Source organism: Mustelus asterias, chromosome 11 (genome assembly GCF_964213995.1).
Source record: "Mustelus asterias chromosome 11, sMusAst1.hap1.1, whole genome shotgun sequence".
Lineage (NCBI taxonomy): Eukaryota > Metazoa > Chordata > Chondrichthyes > Carcharhiniformes > Triakidae > Mustelus > Mustelus asterias.
The window spans coordinates 46,768,085-46,788,402 of NC_135811.1; the positions used below are offsets into that span (position 1 = coordinate 46,768,085).

The window sequence follows — 20,318 nt, forward strand, 5'->3', positions numbered from 1 at the left end:
TTTACCACTGGTAGCCATGCCTTCAGCTGCCTAGGCCCTAAGCTCTGGAATTTCTTCCCTAAACCTCTTCATTGTTTTATGTCCCACTCCTCCTTTAAGATGCTCTTTACAACCTTACAGCTCTTTGTCCAAGCTTTTGGTCACCTGCCCCAAAACCCCTTATGTGGCTCGGTGTCAAAATTTATTCGGTAATGCTTCTGTAAAGTGCATTGGAATGTTTTACTATGTTAAAGGCCCTATACAAATACAACTTGTCAGTGTTATTGCAATCGTTATGGTGGGATTCAAACTAACAGTCCAGTCTCATAACTAATCGGTTACTGTAACATAGTTCAAACCAAATTACAAGTGCGGGGCGAGAGTGCACGGGCTTTAAAAAGAAGACAACTTTAAGACTGATACTGGGAAGTGATTTTCTTCTCAAAGAGTGTAAGATATGGATTAGATTGCCCATGGATTAGTGCAGACAAAATCCACCTTGAGAAATAATTGGATGTTGCAATGGGTGGACTTTGGGGTTTTCGGAATGAATGAACTAAGGTATTGGCCCTATCTTGTGTGGTGAACTAAGAGTGGAGCTTTTTGTTCTATCTGTCTCAGCTCGATTCTAATCCAAGTCCCAGAAACAAAATGTCCTGAGTACATCTAATGTACTTCGGCACCAATTTAATTATTGGTTAAAGGTTAAGGATTCTGTGTTCCAACGCAGCTGGCTATAATTCAAATCGATCCTTTGATGGTTTCTGTGTTCCATCATCTTTACAGAAGTGTAAGCAGGAAAGGAGATCAAAGAATTCTGAGAAGCACTAGTTATCATATTTCATATAGCATTAGCAGGGACAGCACGGTGGCACAGTGGTTAGCACAGCTGCCTCACGGCGCCAGAGACCCAGATTTGATTCCCAGCTTGGGTCACTTTTTGTGCAGAGTCTGCACGTTCTCCCCGTGTCTGCATGGGTTTCCTCCGGGTGCTCCGGTTTCCTCCCACAGTCTGAAAGATGTGCAGGTTAGGTGCATTGGCCATGCTAAATTCTCCCACAGTGTAGCCGAACAGGTGCTGGAGTGTGGCGACTAAGGGAATTTCACAGTAATTTCATAATGTAAGCCTACTTGTGACACTAATAAATAAAATTTTAAAAGTTTCTGTGTAAGATAACGAGTCAAAGGCTACTGAAAATTGCATTTGTTTAACTTGAGCATGATAGCAACACTCTTGTCGTTAAGATGTTCCACTGATCTAAATGATGTTCGTATTTAGTGAACTGTATTCGCACACAATGTATTTTTAAATTAGTTTCAGCCTCTATGACTGAGGCTCAGTGTCTATTGATTGCAGTTTTTAACAGAATTTTCAAATGATCTAAATCCTCTTTTAATAATACTCATAACTCTTCTGGTGTGATTTATTTTTCATAAAACTGTGCTGACGCCGCTCAATTGCTTTATGATTTACTGAACGTCCTGCTACTGCGTCCTTAGTAATAGATTTTCCCAATGACAGATGTTAGGCAAACTAGTCTACAGTTTCCTGCTTTCTGTCTCCCTTCTTTCTTGAGTGGGATCTTGCATTTGAGTTTTTCATTCAACTGGGACATTTCCGATATCTCGGGAATTTTGGACAATTACAAGCAATGCATCCAATATCTCTGCAGCCACTTCTTTTAAGACATAACGTTGGTTCCACAATGTATTGTTCTAAAAAATAAAACTGTCCGGAATGCACTCCATGAAGTTGTCCTCAAAGCTACCTTTGCCAATTTGATTTGTCCCATCGATATGAAGTTTAAATCGCACATGATAATTGTGCACCAAAAATCTGCCTATCTCAGCCTTAAGTATAGTCAATGATGGGGAATGCACAACTCTCTGGATTTGAGAGTTCTGAAGATTTACAAATCTTTGAGTGAAGAAATTTCTCCTCATCTCTGTCCTAAACGATCGACCTCTTATCCTGAAACTGTGCCAAGTTATGGGGGTTTACAGACAGGTGACTCCATCTCCAAGCGTGCTGGTTAACACAAGAAAGCTCCAGAAACCAGTCCATCATAAGTAAGTGTGAACAGACCCTCCCCATCCATTGTACAACAATGTTTCTAGCTTTAGCTCATGATAGGTGAATAATTGAAGTATTTTGATCGGGTAGTCATCTGATCAAAGCTGTCTCCAGAAAACAAAACTTCTACTCAAGGACCAGAGAGAAAGGAATTGTCTGTAAAGAACCCAGTAGAGGCAGCAGCAGACAGTGCAGAAACGTCTTTGCCTTTTCCAACCTGGATCCTGCTATATCTTAATGTCTTCCAGCCCATTCCTTTTCAAGTCCACCAGTAGAGAAACTTGATATCCTGGTACAAAAACTATAAGTAATTAACTTCAAGGCCTGCTGAACAATCCATCCCTTTGAAGGAATCTCACTATAACTCTGACATATGATTCCAACTATTTGAATCCGCCTAGACTATCCTTTCAGAGTGAAAATGCCTTCTTCACTTGGCCCCTTTCTTAAGATGAGCCAAACACATGAACTACAACCTGTTCCTTTGTTTTTAATTGGTACTCTATGACTCTATAGACAGTTACAGAGAGGGATATGGGCCAAACGTGGGCAATTGAGACTAGCTTAGTGGTTAAAAAAAGGGGGGCGGGATGGACAAGTTGGGCCGAAGGGCCTGTTTCCATGCTGTAAACCTCTACAACTATGATTCTATGGTAAAAGTGCACTCTCCTCTGTAACTGTATTTTCTCAAGTGTACGTGTGTGAGTGAGTGACGTAGTGTTATAGCTTTGGGGTGAATGTGAAAATAAATAATCTTCTTCATTTAAACCCATGAGAGCTTGCTGCTGGTTATTCCAATTGACAAACACACTCTGGTGCATTTTCCTTTTCAAAAAAATGTCAAGAATTAACCAACATGCAACATGGCCAAAGTGAATAATTTTATATTTCCTCACATTATACTTTATCTGCCATCCGTTGTCCACTCACTGAACCTGTCTCTATCTCTTTGCAGCTTCCCAGTGTCTCCTCACAGCTTACCTCACCACCTAGCTTTGTTTCATTAGCAAACATTCTGTTTCTTCATCTCGGTAGTTCTGAGGGAGTCAGAGAAATTGACATTGGGTGGCAATCGTGGCAACATCCATGTCTCTTGTGGCTCTTCCCAGGATGGATTGCACGTTCAATGGGAAATTCCAGTGCATTCCGGTCAGAACATTGAATACAGGAGTTGGAATGTCTTGTTGAAGTTGTACAAGACATTGGTAAGGCCACACTTGGAATACTGTGTGCAGTTCTGGCCACCCTATTATAGAAAGGATATTATTAAACTAGAAAGAGTGCAGAAAAGATTTACTAGGATGCTACCGGGACTTGATGGATTGAGTTATAAGGAGAGGCTGGATAGACTGGGACTTTTTTCTCTGGAGCGTAGGAGGCTGAGGGGTGATCTTATAGAGGTCTATAAAATAATGAGGGGCATAGACAAGGTAGATAGTCAATACCTTTTCCCAAAGGTAGGGGAGTCTAAAACTAGAGGGCATAGGTTTAAGGTGAGAGGAGAGAGATACAGAAGTGTCCAGAGGGGCAATTATTTCACACAGAGGGTGGTGAGTGTCTGGAACAAGCTGCCAGAGATAGTAGTAGAGGCGCGTTCAATTTTGTTTTTTAAAAAGCATTTAGATAGTTACATGGGTATGATGGGTATAGAGGGATATGGGCCAACTGCGGGCAATTGGGATTAGCTTAGGGGTTTTAAAAAAAAGGGCAGCATGGACAAGTTGGGCTGAAGCGCCTGTCTCCATGCTGTAAACCTCTATGACTCTGATGGGAAAGCAATTGAGGTGATTAAAAAGGCAATGAAGAGCTTTTTAAACCATGAATTCCTTCTCTCCCAACAGTTGACATCATCCACATTGTTGCTGCTGACGTTCTTGCTGGCTTGGTTGGTTAGGTTGCCCTCTTCCTCCGCTCCTTGGGAGAGCTCACCTCGCTGCAGCCCCTCAGATCCCACAGTAGGACCTTCAGGTAAAGAGTGAGAGGGCAGCCTTCCCAGATCTCCTCTCCATTCCTGCAGCCTCAAAGGTGTTGGTGAGCCCTTGAGCCCCATATCATGATCCCTCCTTCAATTAGAAATCCTTCCATAGAATCCTACAGTGCAGAAGGAGGCCATTCAGCCCATCGAGTCTGCACCGACCACAATCCCACTTTAGCCCTATTCCCATAACCCCATGCATTTACCCTAGCTAGTCGCCCTGACACTAAGAGGCAATGTACCATCGCCAATCCACCTAACCTGCACATTTTTGGAGTGTGGGAGGAAATCGGAGCACCCGGAGGAAACCCACGCAGATACGGGGAGAATGTGCAAACTCCACACAGACAGTAACCCAAGCTAGGAATCAAACCCGGGTCCCTGGCGCTGTGCAGCAGCAGTGCCGCCCTTTGACATTCCTTTGACAGAATGGATGCATCATCCCACCCATCTTCCCTAATTAGCCAGGGAACCTGGAGGTGGGAGGATAATTTGTTTGCCCTGGGAAAGGGGCATTGCCAGGTATGGAAATTGGTGAGTCAGCTTTCCAATGAAAATGGCCCCATCAGTCTTACAGGATAAAGGTGAGAAGATTCTGTCCAAAGTGCCTGATAGACCACCCTGAGAGTGGGTATGAACAGTCTCCCCAGAGTTCCTGTTGATTAACAGGTTGGGATTCATGTCACCAGTTCTGTACCTGGAAATTATTTAGTTGTTATCCCAGTTCATTAACACTTTTCACACATCCAGTTGCAAACATTTGCTTCAATAAGCGTTATCTTCAAGTGTCAGCTTGACCCAGTTGGTGCATGCCTGCTTCTGAGTGAGAACAATTCTGGGTTTAAGTCCTTTTTAGACTCGTGCACCTGATGTTAGGTTGACATGTTAGTGTGGTACAGAGGGAATGCCGCAAGTGCAAGAAGTGCCTCCTTTTGGATGAGATCTTTCATTTGGATGTCTATATGGGTGGATGTAGGAGATCCCAGGGCATTATTCAAAGAAGAGCACAAAAATTCTGATTAACTCATATCCTTCAGCCAAGAGCACCAGAAGGATGTGTACCAGGTTATTTATCTTCTTGCTGCGCTGATCACCTCATCCGTTCCAGAAGAGAATCTAAGTGGACTAGACTTTCTCCATCTGCTCAGGAGAGCAGAGACGGGACAATTCCCGACTTCATAAACCTGGCCATGATAAATGGCCACCCAAACTTCTGATTTTGGTCCCAGGATGTCCTGTTAGAACAGGAAGAGGGGCGGTGACCCTGGAAGTAGTAATGTGTCACAGGAGGGCCAGGCATGGCTTGGGCAACTTGGACTTCACTAAGCCCCATTTGAGAGGTAGGACATACATGGTGAAGCCATTGTGCCTCAGGGAAAATGTCATTGTCTTGTCAAGTGGATATCCAAGCTGTAAATGTTGTTGTTAGCTGATCCTAGAACAGAAGGCCCATCACGGGAGAATGGTCATCGGTGCTGCCTAATCAAAGTGTACTCTACTGAACCATTGGAAGTATGGAGTAGATTCTCAAGACACAGCCATGCAGATGGCATCATCTGGCCACCACTACTTGGCACAGATGTTGCGCAGTCATGTGGGTATCTGCCCGACTCAGTGGGCGGGTGAATGATGAATGTTGCAATGCTCATTATTCCATCCATCTATCAGGATTTGCCCACACCTTGACCCAGGTTCCTCACAGCTGGACACTGTCATGGTGTAACAGTGTGACTAAGAGGCAATGGCAGAGCAGGGGAGTTAATGGTCTGTGGTTTGAGTTGCTGCTGGGCCATGTGACACATGTCTGTCACCGGCTCACAGCTTAACCTCAATCACCTTCAACACTGGCTCTCCATCATATTGAGGTGGGATGTCCTCGGTGTGTACACAGTTCCCAGAGGATAGCAACTGAGTAACATCTCCTCCTCCTCCTCTTTGCTGGTGCATGGGCAGCAGTCTCTTCCTCTCGACTGACTGCTCTCCCTCTGACCTCTAGCTCTTCACGGTGACTGGCGTCTGTGGCCTCTAGGTGCCAGGATACCTCGTCCATCCTCCATCTTCCTTCGGACAAAGTACCATGTGCCCATCCCCAGCACAACCTTCATCCTGATATCTGGATGCATGGGTCAGTAAGGGCAAAAATAATTGCTCTGTGCCACCCAAAATCCCACCCTCCTTTTTTTTAATTCACTCATGGGATGTAGGTTGGGCCAACATTGATTGCCCATCCCTAATTTCCCTTGAGGGGGTAATTAAAGGTCACATGTAAGCCAGACCAGGTAAGGACGACAGATTTTCTTACCTAAAGGAGATTAATGAACCAGATGGGTCTTTACAACAATCAACATCGGTTTCATGGTCATCAGTGGATTCTTAATTACAGATTTTTATTGAATTCAAATTTCACCATCTGTAGTGACAGGATTTGAACCTGGGTCCCCAAAGCATTACCCTGGGTCTCTGGATTACTAGTCCAGTGACAATACCACTCTGCCACCACCGCCTCCTCCTGTCTTGGATTAGGGAGACACGGCGGCACAGTGGTTAGCACTGCTGCCTCACAGCGCCAGGGACCCGGGTTCAATTCCCGGCTTGGGTCACTGTGTGTATGTGGGGTCTGCACGTTCTCCCCGTGTCTGCGTGGGTTTCCTCCGGGTGCTCCGGTTTCCTCCCACAGTCCGAAAGACGTGCTGGTTAGGTGCATTGGCCATGCTAAATTCTCCCTCAGTGTACCTGAACAGGCACTGGAGTGTGGAGACTAGGGGATTTTCACAGTAACTTCATTGCAGTGTTAATGTAAACCTACTTGTGACTAATAAATAAATAAACTTTTTTTTAATGGTGACGCTGTTGGAATTTGTTTTGAGTCACTTTGATTTGATTTATTATTGTCACATGTATTAGTATCCAGTGAAAAGTATTGTTTCTTGTGTGCTATATAGACAAAGCATACCGTACATAGAGAAGGAAAGGAGAGAGTGCAGAATGTAGTGTTACAGTCATAGCTAGAGTGTAGAGAAAGATCAACTTAATGCGAGGTAGGTCCGTTCAAAAGTCTGATGGCAGCAGGGAAGAAGCTGTTCTTGAGTCAGTTGGTACGTGTCCTCAGTTGTTTGTATCTTTTTCTCGATGGAAGAAGGTGGAAGAGAGAATGTCCGGAGTGCCTGGGGTCCTTAATTAAGCTGGCTGCTTTTCCGAGGCAGCAGGAAGTTTAGATAGCGTCAATGGATGGGAGGCTAGTTTGAGTAATGGACTGGGCTACGTTCACGACCCTTTGTAGTTTATTGCGGTCTTGGACAGAGCAGGAGCCATACCAAGCTGTGATACATCCAGAAAGAATGCTTTCTATGGTGCATCTGTAAAGTTGGTGAGCCTGGCTTTTATAACCTGAGACTGTGAATAAACTTTGTTTTGCGCCACTTATGGGGCTGCGAGTAACATTTGTAAGCAAGTACCAGAGGGCTACCCTACCGATCCAAAGAAATGTAAATCAAAAGTTCAGAGCTGCTCCTACTGGGTCTCCTCTGCACGTTTTGGATTCCTCACTCATGGGCTACCAAGCTCTGACAAGAGTAGGGACAGCCAATGACTTAAATGCACAGCTGCCTCTGTAAAACATGCATATGTGCAACACCCATTCCCAGCTCCACAAAAATGACAATTGTGGAGCTCACAACTTTGGATCAATTTTGCTATATTCAGAGCGAAGTGTCCACGCCACATCTTGCATTCTGAGCACATTTGATAATTCTGCGCAGGGCCCTTTTAAGAACTGAACAGATTTGGGGTTTTTTTTGCAGCCAAAGAATTTTAAATCCTGTTTACAACTTTTGGTTACGAGGACATTTCTCCGAAAGCTCCCCAAACACATACAAAATCTATCCTAATGTAATACCATGAAACACAAAACATAACTTGTGTCTCCTGATTGCTGAGAATACAGGCTGTCAGTGGAATTGGGGGAAAAAAAAGCAAAAAATGAATTTCACCATGTAATCCTTTCTTTGTTCTGGGGAAGCCAAAGGATTGTGTTTAAATAAACAGCGGCAAGCAGAAATCAGCTCCGAGTCTGGAAGTCTATAGCTACAGATTACATTCCCGCATCTTGGAGAAGAGTTAAAACAGTCTGAGTGACCCTCCCAATCATTCGGAGGGTAAATACCCAGCTATGGTGAGGCGATACGAAGACATGCAGACCCCAAATTTCCCAGCTTCTATCCCTGGTTAGCGCTTAGCGATATGTAGCAGGCGATGGCCTAGTGGTATTGTCACTAAACTATTAATCCAGAAACTCAGTTAATGTTCTGGTGACCTGGGTTCGAATTCCGCCACAGCAGAGAGTGGAATTTGAATTCAATTTTTAAAAATCTGGAATTAAGAATCTACTGACGACCATGAAACCATTGTCGGAAAAAGCCATCTGATTCACTAATCTCCTTTAGGGAAGGAAATCTGCCGTCCTTACCTGGTCTGGCCTACATGTGACTCCAGAGCCACAGCAATGTGGTTGATGCTCAACTGCCCTTCAAGGGTAACTAGGGATGGGCAATGAATGCTGGTCAGTCAGCGACGCCCATGTCCCATGGATGAATTTTTTAAAAAGTCCCCATGATTAACTTGGCTATCATGATGGGATCGCTATTCTCACTGTGATTTAGTAAACTCTCTGTCCTGGTTATCAGATGAGGACAAGATTAGACTCAAAGATGATGCCCCTCAGGTAGTAAAGTGTGCCAAGACTCATTATTGTATCACTTACAACAGAAGAGCCCACACCCATGGATCAGGACCTCAGCAGGAGTTAGAACATAGAACATAGAAAAGCTACAGCACAAACAGGCCCTTCGGCCCACAAGTTGCACCGAACAATTTCCTTACCTTCTAGGCTCATCTATAACCCTCTATCTTACTAACCTCCATGAACCTATCCAAAAGTCTCTTAAAAGACTCAATCAAATCCACTTCCACCACCACCACCAGCAGCCGATTCCACGCACCCATCACCCTCTGAGTGAAAAACTTACCCCTAACATCTCCTCTATACCTACTCCCCAGCACCCTAAAGCTGTGGCCTCTCGTGACAACCAATTCAGCCCTGGATAAAAGCCTCTGAGAATCCACTCTATCAATACCTCTCAACATCTTAAACACCTCTATCAGGTCACCTCTCATCCTTCGCCTCTCCGAGGAGAATAGACCTAGCTTTCGCAACCTATCCTCATAAGGCATACCATTTAATCCAGGCAACATCCTCGTAAATCTCCTCTGCACCCGTTCTATGGCTTCCACATCCTTTCTGTAATGAGGCGACCAGAACTGGGCACAGTACTCCAGGTGGGGTTTGACCAGGGTCCTATACAGCTGCAGCATTAACTCCCGATTTCTAAACTCAATTCCTCTATTGATGAAGGCCAGTATTCCATACGCCTTCTTAACCACAGCCTCTACCTGCGACGCCGCTTTGAGCGTCCTAGGAACCCGGACCCCAAGATCCCTCTGTTCTTCCACACTGCCAAGCATCTTACCCTTAATATTATATTCTTCCATCCTATTTGACCTGCCAAAATGAACCACCACACACTTATCTGGGTTGAAGTCCATCTGCCACTTCTCCGCCCAGTCTTGCATCTTATCTATGTCTCGTTGCAACTGCTGACATCCCTCTACACTATCCACAACACCTCCAACCTTTGTGTCATCAGCAAACTTGCCAACCCATTCTTCCACTTCCTCATCCAGGTCATTTATAAAAATCACAAAGAGCAAGGGTCCCAGAACAGATCCCTGGGGCACCCCACTGGTGACCGACCTCCACTCTGAAAAAGACTCATCTACAACCACTCTTTGCCTTCTGTGAGCAAGCCAGTTCTGAATCCACAAAGCAACGTCCCCTTGTATCCCATGCCCCTTCACTTTCTCCATAAGCCTTGCATGGGGCACCTTATCAAACGCAGTTTCTGCCTTCAGAAAGAGATTAATAGGAAGAGAAAAGTAATAAAACAAAATCTGGTTATAGAAACATTGGTTAAAGAAAGAATGATGGATGGATGGATAGAAATTGGCTCTCGCTGCTGGCTGAGCTTGTGACTTGTGTCCAAGATCTGGGTGTGGAATTTAACACACTTCCTGCTGGCATTAAAAGAGGGATTAACAACTCCTGAGGTCATTCTTGAAAACCTGCTGGAGTGAAACAATATTGGAGTATGCCTGGTCAAACTGCAACATCCTCATAACATTCAGTCATCTTCCAGTTAAGCGCACGAGGGATGAAGTAATCGAGGGAGAAGTTGAAAGGGTGAGATACAGCAAAGTAAGGTGGGATAAGTCTCCTTGGAGCATAAACACCAGCACAGTCCTAATGGGCGGAGTGGCCTGCTTGAGTGCAGTAAATACTATGTAGTCTAAGTTCTGTCTAGTTGGGTGGAGAACATTGGTGTTGGACATCACTAAATGAGATGGCTTCATCCTTCCCTTTCTTTGTAATCTCCTTGAGCCCTACAAATCCTCCCCTAAACTGTCCACTCTTCAATTCTGGACTCCTCTGTGCATACCTCGCCCTTCCTCCATGTTTGTCGGTGTCACATGGGACTTTGGAATTCCCTCCCTTTCCCTCTCCATCTCCCTCACCTTTAAGATCCTCGTTACAACCCATCTCTTGCTAAACTGTTGGCTGTCCATCCTAATATTTCCTCCTTTGCCTTGATGCACATTTTATTTAAAATTACATCTCTGTCAAGCACCTTGAGCTGCCTTTCAGAACCAAGGGCACTGTTACAAGCGCAGTTGGACGCTGAGATCAACGTGGCTCCCTTTATGTAGATGTTCATGTCCTTGGGGCCAAGCCTTTTGGCTTTCTGCTGTATTTGGACATGAATACGGCGAACACGGAATGAAAAAGCCATATGGCTGGGAGGTTGAATTCTGTAGGTTGTTGTACTGTCCAGGCTACGTGTGATGGCAGCATGGAAAAAGTGCTTGAAGTAATCAAAGGCTGTGTACCGAGACTAAAATCTATTCCAGAGTGAGCTGCCAAGCTGATTATTGAAGCAGCCGACTTATGTATCAGAGATGAAATAATTTCTGCATTTTTTGTACTTAATCCTTAACTACAGAAGCCATAAATGCCAAAATTGCGAGGAGCAGCAATTTATATCAATAATTGAAAATGACTTCATTATTGCCAGATGTTGCTTTAAGTCGGCACGACCACTTTCACCAGTTGGATGAGTTTACCTATATACGCAGCATCGGTTTAGTTGCCTGAGAATGGGGCTGTGAACTATCGTGGAGTTCACTGTGTCAAGGAGTTTATAGGCTGTAATTTTGGATTTTACAGGCTTTGGAACAATACCATGCTTGATTTTGTTTCATTTGGTTTCTCTCTATGCGCCCATGCCCTCCCTTTACAGAATAGTTATGGTAAACCTATTTATTTCCTGCTGTTGAAGTTGTAACTATTTTGGTGTGAAATGTGAGGTGGATTTATCGCCACTTGCCCTGATCCTGCCACTCACCCGTGGGCCTGTTCAGCTGCTGCTCTATGTTATTGCTCGACAGACGACTCAGTGATGTCTGCTCGTAAGAATGTAATTTGTGGCACCAATGGTCACTCCAAGTAAGTGTTCTGACTCGGTGTACAAAACAGCTGGATTGCCGCCAGTAATACAGAGAATGTGGCCGGAACTCTGAATAAACTTTCTTCCAGAGTGAGGAGCTGATTGTGAAAGAAAGGCACCAACCGTCATCGGTGATTAAATAACAGTAAAAGTGTAAAGCAGAGCAGGTTGTCCAGCTGATTTAAAAAAAAATTGTTCATGGGATGTGGGCGTCAGTGGATAAGCCAACATTTATTGCCTATCCCCAATTATCCTTGAGAAGGTGGGGATGAGCTGCCTTCTGAGCTGCTGTAGCCTTTGAGGTGTAGGTACACCCACGGTGCTGTTAGGGAATTCCAGGATTTTGACCCAGCGACAGGGAAGAAACAGCAATATATTTCCAAGTCAGGTCAGTGAGTGGCTTGCAGGGGAACCTTCAGGTGGTGGTGCTCCCATGTATCTGCTGCTCTTGTCCTTCTAGATGGCAGTGGTAGTGGGTTCGGAAGGTGCTGTCTAAGGTGCCTTGGTGAGTTCCTGCAGTGCATCTTGTAGATGGTACACACTGCTGCTACTGTACTTCGGTGGTGGAGGGAGTGAATGTAGGTGTGGTAGCAATCAACGTGCTGCTTTGTTCTGGATGGTGTCGAGCTTCTTGAGTGTTGTTGGAGCTGCACCCATCCAGGCAAGTGGGGAGTATTCCATCACACTCCTGACTTGTGCCTTGTAAGTGGTGGAAAGGCTTTGAAGAGTTGAATTATTCGCTGCAGAATTTCTAGGCTCTGTTCCACTCTTGTAGCCACAGTATTTATATTGCTTTTGACAACAATATCACATGGTCTATCCACTCAGTATATTCAATCTCTCTGGAGAATGACGGCAGAGCCTTGGACATCACCATTCCTGTCTAGGGAACACTAACCACCTGTCGTGGTTAAACCACAATTCCTGTGTAAATATCTGGGAATTTTTTCTTTCCTCAGTTGAATAAGACACAGGAAGTTTTTTGAGATGGAATGGGTACACAGTGAATTTCTGGGGGTGAATGGGTACACAGTGAATTTCTGGGGGTGAATGGGTACACAGTGAATTTCTGGGGGTGAATGGGTACACAGTGAGTTTCTGGGGGTGAATGGGTACACAGTGAATTTCTGGGGGTGAATGGGTACACAGTGAGTCTCCTGACGTCAATTACACAGTGGGTTTCTGGGAGAATGGGTACACAGTGAGTTTCTGGGTGAATGGGTACACAGTGAGATTCTGGGGGGGAATGGGTACACAGTGAGTTTCTGGGTGAATGTGTACACAGTGAGTATTTGGGGGTGAATGGGTATACAGTGAGATTCTGGGGGTGAATGGGTACACAGTGAGTTTCTGGGGGAATGTGTACACAGTGAGTATTTGGGGGTGAATGGGTATACAGTGAGATTCTGGGGGTGAATGGGTACACAGTGAGTTTCTGGGTGAATGGGTATACAGTGAGTATTTGGGGGTGAATGGATATACAGTGAGATTCTGGGGGTGAATGGGTATACAGTGAGTTTCTGGGGATGAATGGGTACACAGTGAGTTTCTGGGTGAATGGGTACACAGTGAGATTCTGGGGATGAATGGGTACACTGAGTTTCTGGGTGAATGGGTACACAGTGAGATTCTGGGGGTGAATGGGTACACAGTGAGTATTTGGGGGGGGGAATGGGTACACAGTGAGTTTCTGGGGGTGAATGGGTACACAGTGAGTATTTGGGGGTGAATGGGTACACAGTGAGTTTCTGGGGGTGAATGGGTACACAGTGAGATTCTGGGGGTGAATGGGTACACAGTGAGTTTCTGGGTGAATGGGTACACAGTGAGTTTCTGGGGGTGAATGGGTACACAGTGAGTATTTGGGGGTGAATGGGTACACAGTGAGTTTCTGGGGGTGAATGTGTACACAGTGAGTTTCTGGGGGAATGGGTACACAGTGAGTTTCTGGGGGTGAATGGGTACACAGTGAGTTTCTGGGGGAATGGGTACACAGTGAGTTTTTGGGGGTGAATGGGTACACGGTGAGATTAGTTCCTGCCCTTTCGTTGCCATGTGCCAGTTTGAAATGCTGCCAGAGCAACCATCTCCTCTCTGCAAGTGAAATCTGTTCAGGTCTTCTGAAGATAGCGTGTAGTAAGTTCCTTCTGAAATTGACCTCCCAGTAACTATCTGCTCTAAATCAAAATCCAACAATAAATAAAAGAAAATTCCGAACATAAATGAGTTGTTCTATTAAACACCAATCAGAGTTTCAGTATGTTTGACTTGCATTAGTCCAGCATGTTTCTGTGTCTGCCTCATCATACCAACCGTTCAATTAATGAGCTGTGAAGAGCCCTGAGAATCCGAAAGGTACCAATAAATGTGAGGTGTTTCTGATCTCTAATTTTAAAAAAATGTTCTAGGAGCTATTTAGGAATGAAGGTGGATAGAGACTCATATCGATGGAAAGGACATTGTTGAGTCTTCTAATCAAAGGGATTGTGGGGAAGAACTGATGCAGAAATGTCAGTCCTCGGGCAACCTGCAATAACACACAAATAATGGGGAATGGGGTGAAATCCAATGCCAAGGGAAATCAGGCAAAGTGTGGAATAGGCAATGGATCTGCTGCTGCCCGTATTCCAGAGGCTGAATTTCACCCTCTATGGTTCTTCATGTGGAACTTAGCTGATCTTACTCAAACTGCCTTCAGATTTAATTGGAATGCAAGCTCATTTCTTTCTGTGCACTTTGAGGGATTGAGGGCACTTTGATACTGTCGAGAGACCGTAAGGGGTGGGTTAGCATACATTTTGAATTTCCCGCTTGGGTGACCACCTGCCTATCGTAGAGTCCTCCCCATTTTCAGCTGATTGAAACCGAGGGAATGAAATTCGACATGTCTTAAAGTTCCAGGATTTTGACCCAGCGACAGTGAAGGAACAGCGATGTATTTCCAAGTCAGGAAGATGTGGTGCTTGGAGGGGAGTTGATGGGCCAAGTGTTCCACTCCTCCACCTTCTAACATTATAATATGACCTCCTTAGCATCCAAGACCGAGAGAGAGGGTTTCTGATTAGTTTTAGAACTCTTGTTTATTTCTCTCATTATGAAAGTTGCACCAATTAATTTTAGCAAAAATGACATGTAGCTGGAAAGCTTTAATGGGATTTGTCCATATTTAGCATCACCCTCCTACCCTCCAATAATGGATTAGTGAAAAATTAGGGTAAATGGTCAATTTAAATTCTTAAGCGTCATCATGAAAAGAATCATGTAAGAGTAAGGATTGATGAGAAGGAAATATTTTGCTTCGGTTCAGAGCTTTTATTCATGGGCTGATTGAAAGGGAAGATTTCATGTATCACCTCACTAAGCCATTGATTCAAAGTATATCCTCTGTGCTTAGATCCCTGGAATAGGGCTTCAAGATGTGAGTGTTGATGTAACAGACTTTTCAGGCATCATTATGACATGTTTATATCTTGTTCCATTAAAGAAGCTGTTGTTTCTTATTATTTTACAGTCATTGCCTGGGGGATTTTCACAGTAGCTTCATTGCAGTGTTAATGTAAATGCCTACTTGTGACACTAATAAATAAACGTTAGGGCAGAATCGTTATTGCCCATCTCTAATTACCCTTGACAAGGTGGTGGTGAGCCATTTTTATGAACCGCAGAACTCCATGTAGTGTAGGTACACCCACAGTCTTGTTAGGGAAAGAGTTCCAGGATTTTGACCCAGCGACAGCAAAGGAACAGCGATGTATTTCCAAGTCAGGAAGGTGAGGGGCTTGGAGGGGAATTGAAAGATGATGTTCCCATGTCCATGTCCTTCTGGTTGGTAGTAGTTGCAGGTTTGGAAGGTGCTGTTGAAGGAGCCTTGGTGATTTGCTGCAGTGTATCTTGTAGATGGTACACCCTGCTGCTACTGTGCATCAGTGGTGGAGGGAGTGGATAGTGAAGGTAGGAGCGGGTTGCGAATCAAGCGGGCGGCTTTGCCCTGGATGGTTTTGAGCTTCTTGAGTGTAGTTGGAGTTGCACCCATCCAGGAAAGCAGAGAATATGTTACCATGTGCTTCACATTTAACAATGAGCAAAGGCAAAGGTCATTGGATGGGATATTCCAGCCCTTCCCGCTGACAGGATCTTCTGGTCCTGCTGAAGGTGACCCCCTGCGACAGGTTCCCCAGCAGCAGGATGGGCAAGTCATGCAAAATGCCGTGGACAATGGTGAGACAGAAAGATTCTGCCGGTGGCCAATGGCGAACCATTTCTGCCATCGGAAAAAAGCACTGCGGGAGGGCCAGAAAATCCCACCCATTGTCTAAATAAGAAAAACATTTTCCATCTGTGCAAATATCATGCTAACCAATCTGGAAATTCACTATTCTAAAGAATGGGTCATTCTGAGGCAGTCAGGTGTCACAGCTCTTTGACGGCCTATTAGAGAGCAGGCTTGTTCAGTGACGGTGGTGCCACATTGAATGAAACCTCTACGTAACATCTGAAGAGTTATGTTTCTGGCCTAGTATTCGAGAGGCTGGACTAATAATCCAGAGGACCTGAGTTCAAATCCCAGCACAGACATTTGTGAGTTTGAATTGAATTTAATGGAATTAAAATCTGGAAATGAAAGCCTGGTATCAGTAAATGTGATCATATTGGACTGTTATTAAAAACCCAACTGATTCACTAATGTTCTTGAAGGAAGGAAATTACTCCCACATCTAGCCAGAAAATATTGCCACAAATATGTAGTTATTTTATGCTAACTGTGTTCCTGTTATTCTTCACACAACATATTTCCCAATCAATATTTAAGTAGGAATGCAATGAGCAGTATGCTGGTTTACAGTCATAAATATAGTTTTACAGCCCATTGAGTCTGCACCATCCATCAAGCACCTATCTATCCTAATCCCATTTTCCAGCCCTTGACCTGTAGCTTTATATGCTATAGTGTTTCAGGTGCTCATCGAAATGCTTCTTAAATGTTGTGAGGATTCCCACCTCTAACATCTCTTCAGGCAATGAGTTACAGATTCCCACCACCCTCTGTGTGTATAAGCCCCAACCCAAATCCCCTACAAATCTCCTGCCTTTCATCCTAAATCTATACCCCCTGGTTATTGACCCCTCTATTAAGGGTAAAATTTCCTTCCTATCTACCTTGTCTATGTCCCTCATAATTTTGTCCACCTCAATCAGGTTCCCCCCTCAGCCTTCTCTGCTCTAAGGAAAACAATCCCAACCTAACCAGCCTCTCTTCGTAACTGAAACACTCCAGCCCAGGCAACATCCTGGTGAATCTCCTCTGCACTCTCTCTGGTGCAATCACATCCTTCTTATAATGTGGCGACCAGAACTGCACACAGTGCTCTAGCTGTGGCCAATGAGCATTTTATACAGCTCCATCATAACCTTCCTGCTCTTATATTCTACACTTCTGCTAATAAAGGCAGGATTCCCATGTGCCTTCTTAACCACCTTATCTACCCTTCCTGCTGCCTTCAGGGATCTATGGACATGATCATAGAATCCCTACAGTACAGAAGGAGGCCGTTCAGCCCATTGAGTCTGCACCGACCACATCCCACCCAGGCCCTATTCCTGTAACCCCACACATTTACCCTGCTAATCCCTGTGACACTAAGGGGCAATTTAGCATGGCCAATCAACCTAACCCACACATCTTTGGACTGTGGGAGGAAACCGGAGCACCCGGAGGAAACCCACGCAGACACGGGGAGAACATGCAAACTCCACACAGACAGTGACCTGAGGCCAAAATTGAACCCGGTCTCTGGCACTGTGAGACAGCAGTGCTAACCACTGTGCCACCGTGCCACCCTCATGCATCCCAAGGTCACTCTGGTCCTCTGTACTTCCTAGTGTCCCGCCATTCATTGTGTATTCCCCACTTTGCTAGTCCTCCCAAAATGTTGCAAATGGTGGACATGAGTTTTAATTTGACCTCAACTGCTGAGTGGGAAGTCTCAGTTTGCTGCAGTAATTGGCCTTTGTGAAAGAGACTGAATGGTATTAACACAATTCCCAATCTGCATGGACCTACTGCATTAAATTGTAAATGTCATTTTGGAAATCAGAGGAGCGAGAGGTGTTCTGGTGGTGTCGTTGAGGGCACAAAGCAGTCAAATTTATTGACGCTCTGCCTAAGCCTGTTGACAATCGGAGTCCTAAATGCAAAGTGTTCTGTTCCCCCAGCACCACCATTCCTCACAATGTGGAGCACAGATTTTCTGAAGGGATCTGTTTCTGTATAGTGGGGAATGTTAGGCATTGCCAGTTGAATTGTGTGCCCTCACTGGAATCTCACACAGATCAAGGATAATGTATGTTCTTGTGTATATACAGTCTAATTAGTAAATGTGATAATGGATGGAACAGCTTAGGTATTTAGCACCTCACTAAAAGCAAACCCGTCATGTTTCAGGTCAGCTCCTGGGTGACATGGTTGATCCTGACTGCCGGCTCCATGGAGGAGAAGCGGGAAGTGTTTTCTTACTTGGTTCATGTGGCCAAGTGTTGCTGGAACATGGGTAATTACAATGCAGTGATGGAATTCCTGGCAGGCCTCAGGTACTGTTGTTTCATTCCTCCACCAAAGTAGGTTCAAAGTTAAGATCAGAATGCAATTTTTCCATATTATATCCCAGCCACTTTGATCATGAGTTGGCTTTGGCACGTGTTCAGACGTTACTTTCGATAAGTTAGGTCCAATCAGCTCCGGTTGTTTGACAGGAGTTGAAAGAAGAATTTAGGAGAATTAATAGATTGCTCCGTACTTTTGGATTGAAGCGAACAGTTTTGTGTGATGGCCAAACAATTTTACCATCAACCCCAATATTATACGTTGTGCAGGAAGGAACTTCCTCTGTTTCACTGTGTAGTTCTTACATTCTGAGTCCAGTAACTTTCCCCTTGTTTTAGGAATCACATTGCCAACATCATGGCTTTAATTTGGTTGTGCTCTCTTTAGAAGAATCATTGTAGTGGTGTAGGACAGGACTGAAAAGTCCACCCATAGGCCAAAGATGTGCAGGTTAGGTGGATTGGCCATGCTAAATTGCTCCTTAGTGTCCCATGATGTGTAGGTTGGATGGATTAATGGGATAAATGTTACGGGGATAAGGTGGGGGAGAGGGCCTTGGTAAGGTACTCTGTCAGAAAGAGTTGGTGCAGACTCAACGGGTCGAATGGCCTCCTTCTGCACTGTAGGGATTCTATGAAAATGGGGCTAGAATGTTGCATCCGTTCTTCAGTTAGCAGTTGGATGGCCAATTGTGCCCAATCTGCATGTGGTTCATCTTTTTAGGTGTATCAAATGTTACACCTTGAATATGTAAATGAGGAGCTGGTCAACTAGGTTGTTGAGGCCTAAAGCCTGAGATCCAATTTTATTTGAACCTTGGGCTTCTTGGTCCAGACACGCACTGGTCCCAAAGCTCCAAAACTGGGCCTGGAAACAGGTTCCAATGAATTGTTATCATGATGGCAATTAAATTGGTCTTTGGCAATAGAGTAAGATGATGACCAATCAAGTTTAACAGGGGTAAAGCAAGATGGTGATCGTCAATAGTACAAAATTTGCAACATCCAGAGACCAATTTCACCCTGATAAGGTAATCAGCCATGATGATGACGGTGTCCCAAACATTTTAGTGACAAGGCAACACCTTTTTACACAAATGCCAATCTATACCATTATATTTCAACGGAGACTCATCCTACTGTAGTTCAAGAACAGGTCCACCCCTATCCAAGTCCAATTAATGCCCATCCCACCCCTGATTCAGAGTAGCCTTATAAATAATGTCATGACCTTCTTGTGAGTATTGTTCTGTTGGGGAAAATGTCACTAAACCTATCAGAGGATGTTTTTTTTTGTTCTCTTAAGCTTGATTGTGTACAAGTTGTTTAATTGAATATGGAGTTGAACTCAGACACACTGTTACAATCTCAGTAGAGACCAGCAACTTTTCAAAAGAAATTTGAAGTTCCAGTTATTAACTGAAAGTATTAAGGCACAAGGTTTCATATTTTAAACAAAAACGTTACCTTTACAAGAGTTAAACAAGGCAACCACTACTAACTTAACACTATATTGCACAGTTTCACTATAAACCTGAAATTCTCAACACCACAATCCTTGGTCTACTATTATTTCAACTCAATGGTTCCTCTATACTTTACAGGACCTTGAGGGTTCACTTCTCCTGTAACCAAATCTAGAGAGCCACAGATCTCAGCAATTCACTTTGATTCTCCTCAATGTTTCTGTTATTCTTCAAGGTATATGATTCATTGGACTCATTTTATTAGCATCCGGCTAGGCAAACCCTCCAGTTGTCCCTCAACATCTGATGATTGTGGACCGCCCAGCCCAAGCATGGCTTCACTGTGTTTGTGCTTAGTATCTCCAAATCAAAAAACACCCGGTTCCTGATAGACCTATGCTACTGGTTCCAGTTGCTTTTCGGTCCCTGATCTAATTTGTAATTGCTTGAGAAAATCACCCAGATAAAACCAAAAACCACAAAAAAAATTACCTCCTTGCAAGCCATCCCCACAGCAATGTGGCATGTCCAAGATGACCCAGATAGAGATTTAAGCTAATATCTCCAACTTCCAAACCTTCCCCTTGGTTCTAGGAAACCATATGAAT

The 20,318-nt window shown here is 44.4% G+C and overlaps 1 protein-coding gene across 7 annotated transcripts in view; it reads left to right on the plus strand.

Annotated features, from left to right (window-relative positions):
* plce1 (phospholipase C, epsilon 1) overlaps positions 1 to 20,318 on the plus strand; it is a 408,311-nt gene that overhangs the window by 277,999 nt on the left and 109,994 nt on the right. For 6 of the 7 annotated variants that reach the window (XM_078223543.1, XM_078223542.1, XM_078223546.1 and 3 more), the window contains one exon: positions 18,087 to 18,232. The exons of the other annotated variant lie outside the window; for it this stretch is intronic. In XM_078223543.1, the coding sequence (XP_078079669.1) occupies positions 18,087 to 18,232 (146 nt within the window). The remainder of the gene's footprint in view (positions 1 to 18,086; positions 18,233 to 20,318) is intronic. 7 annotated transcript variants of the gene reach the window in all.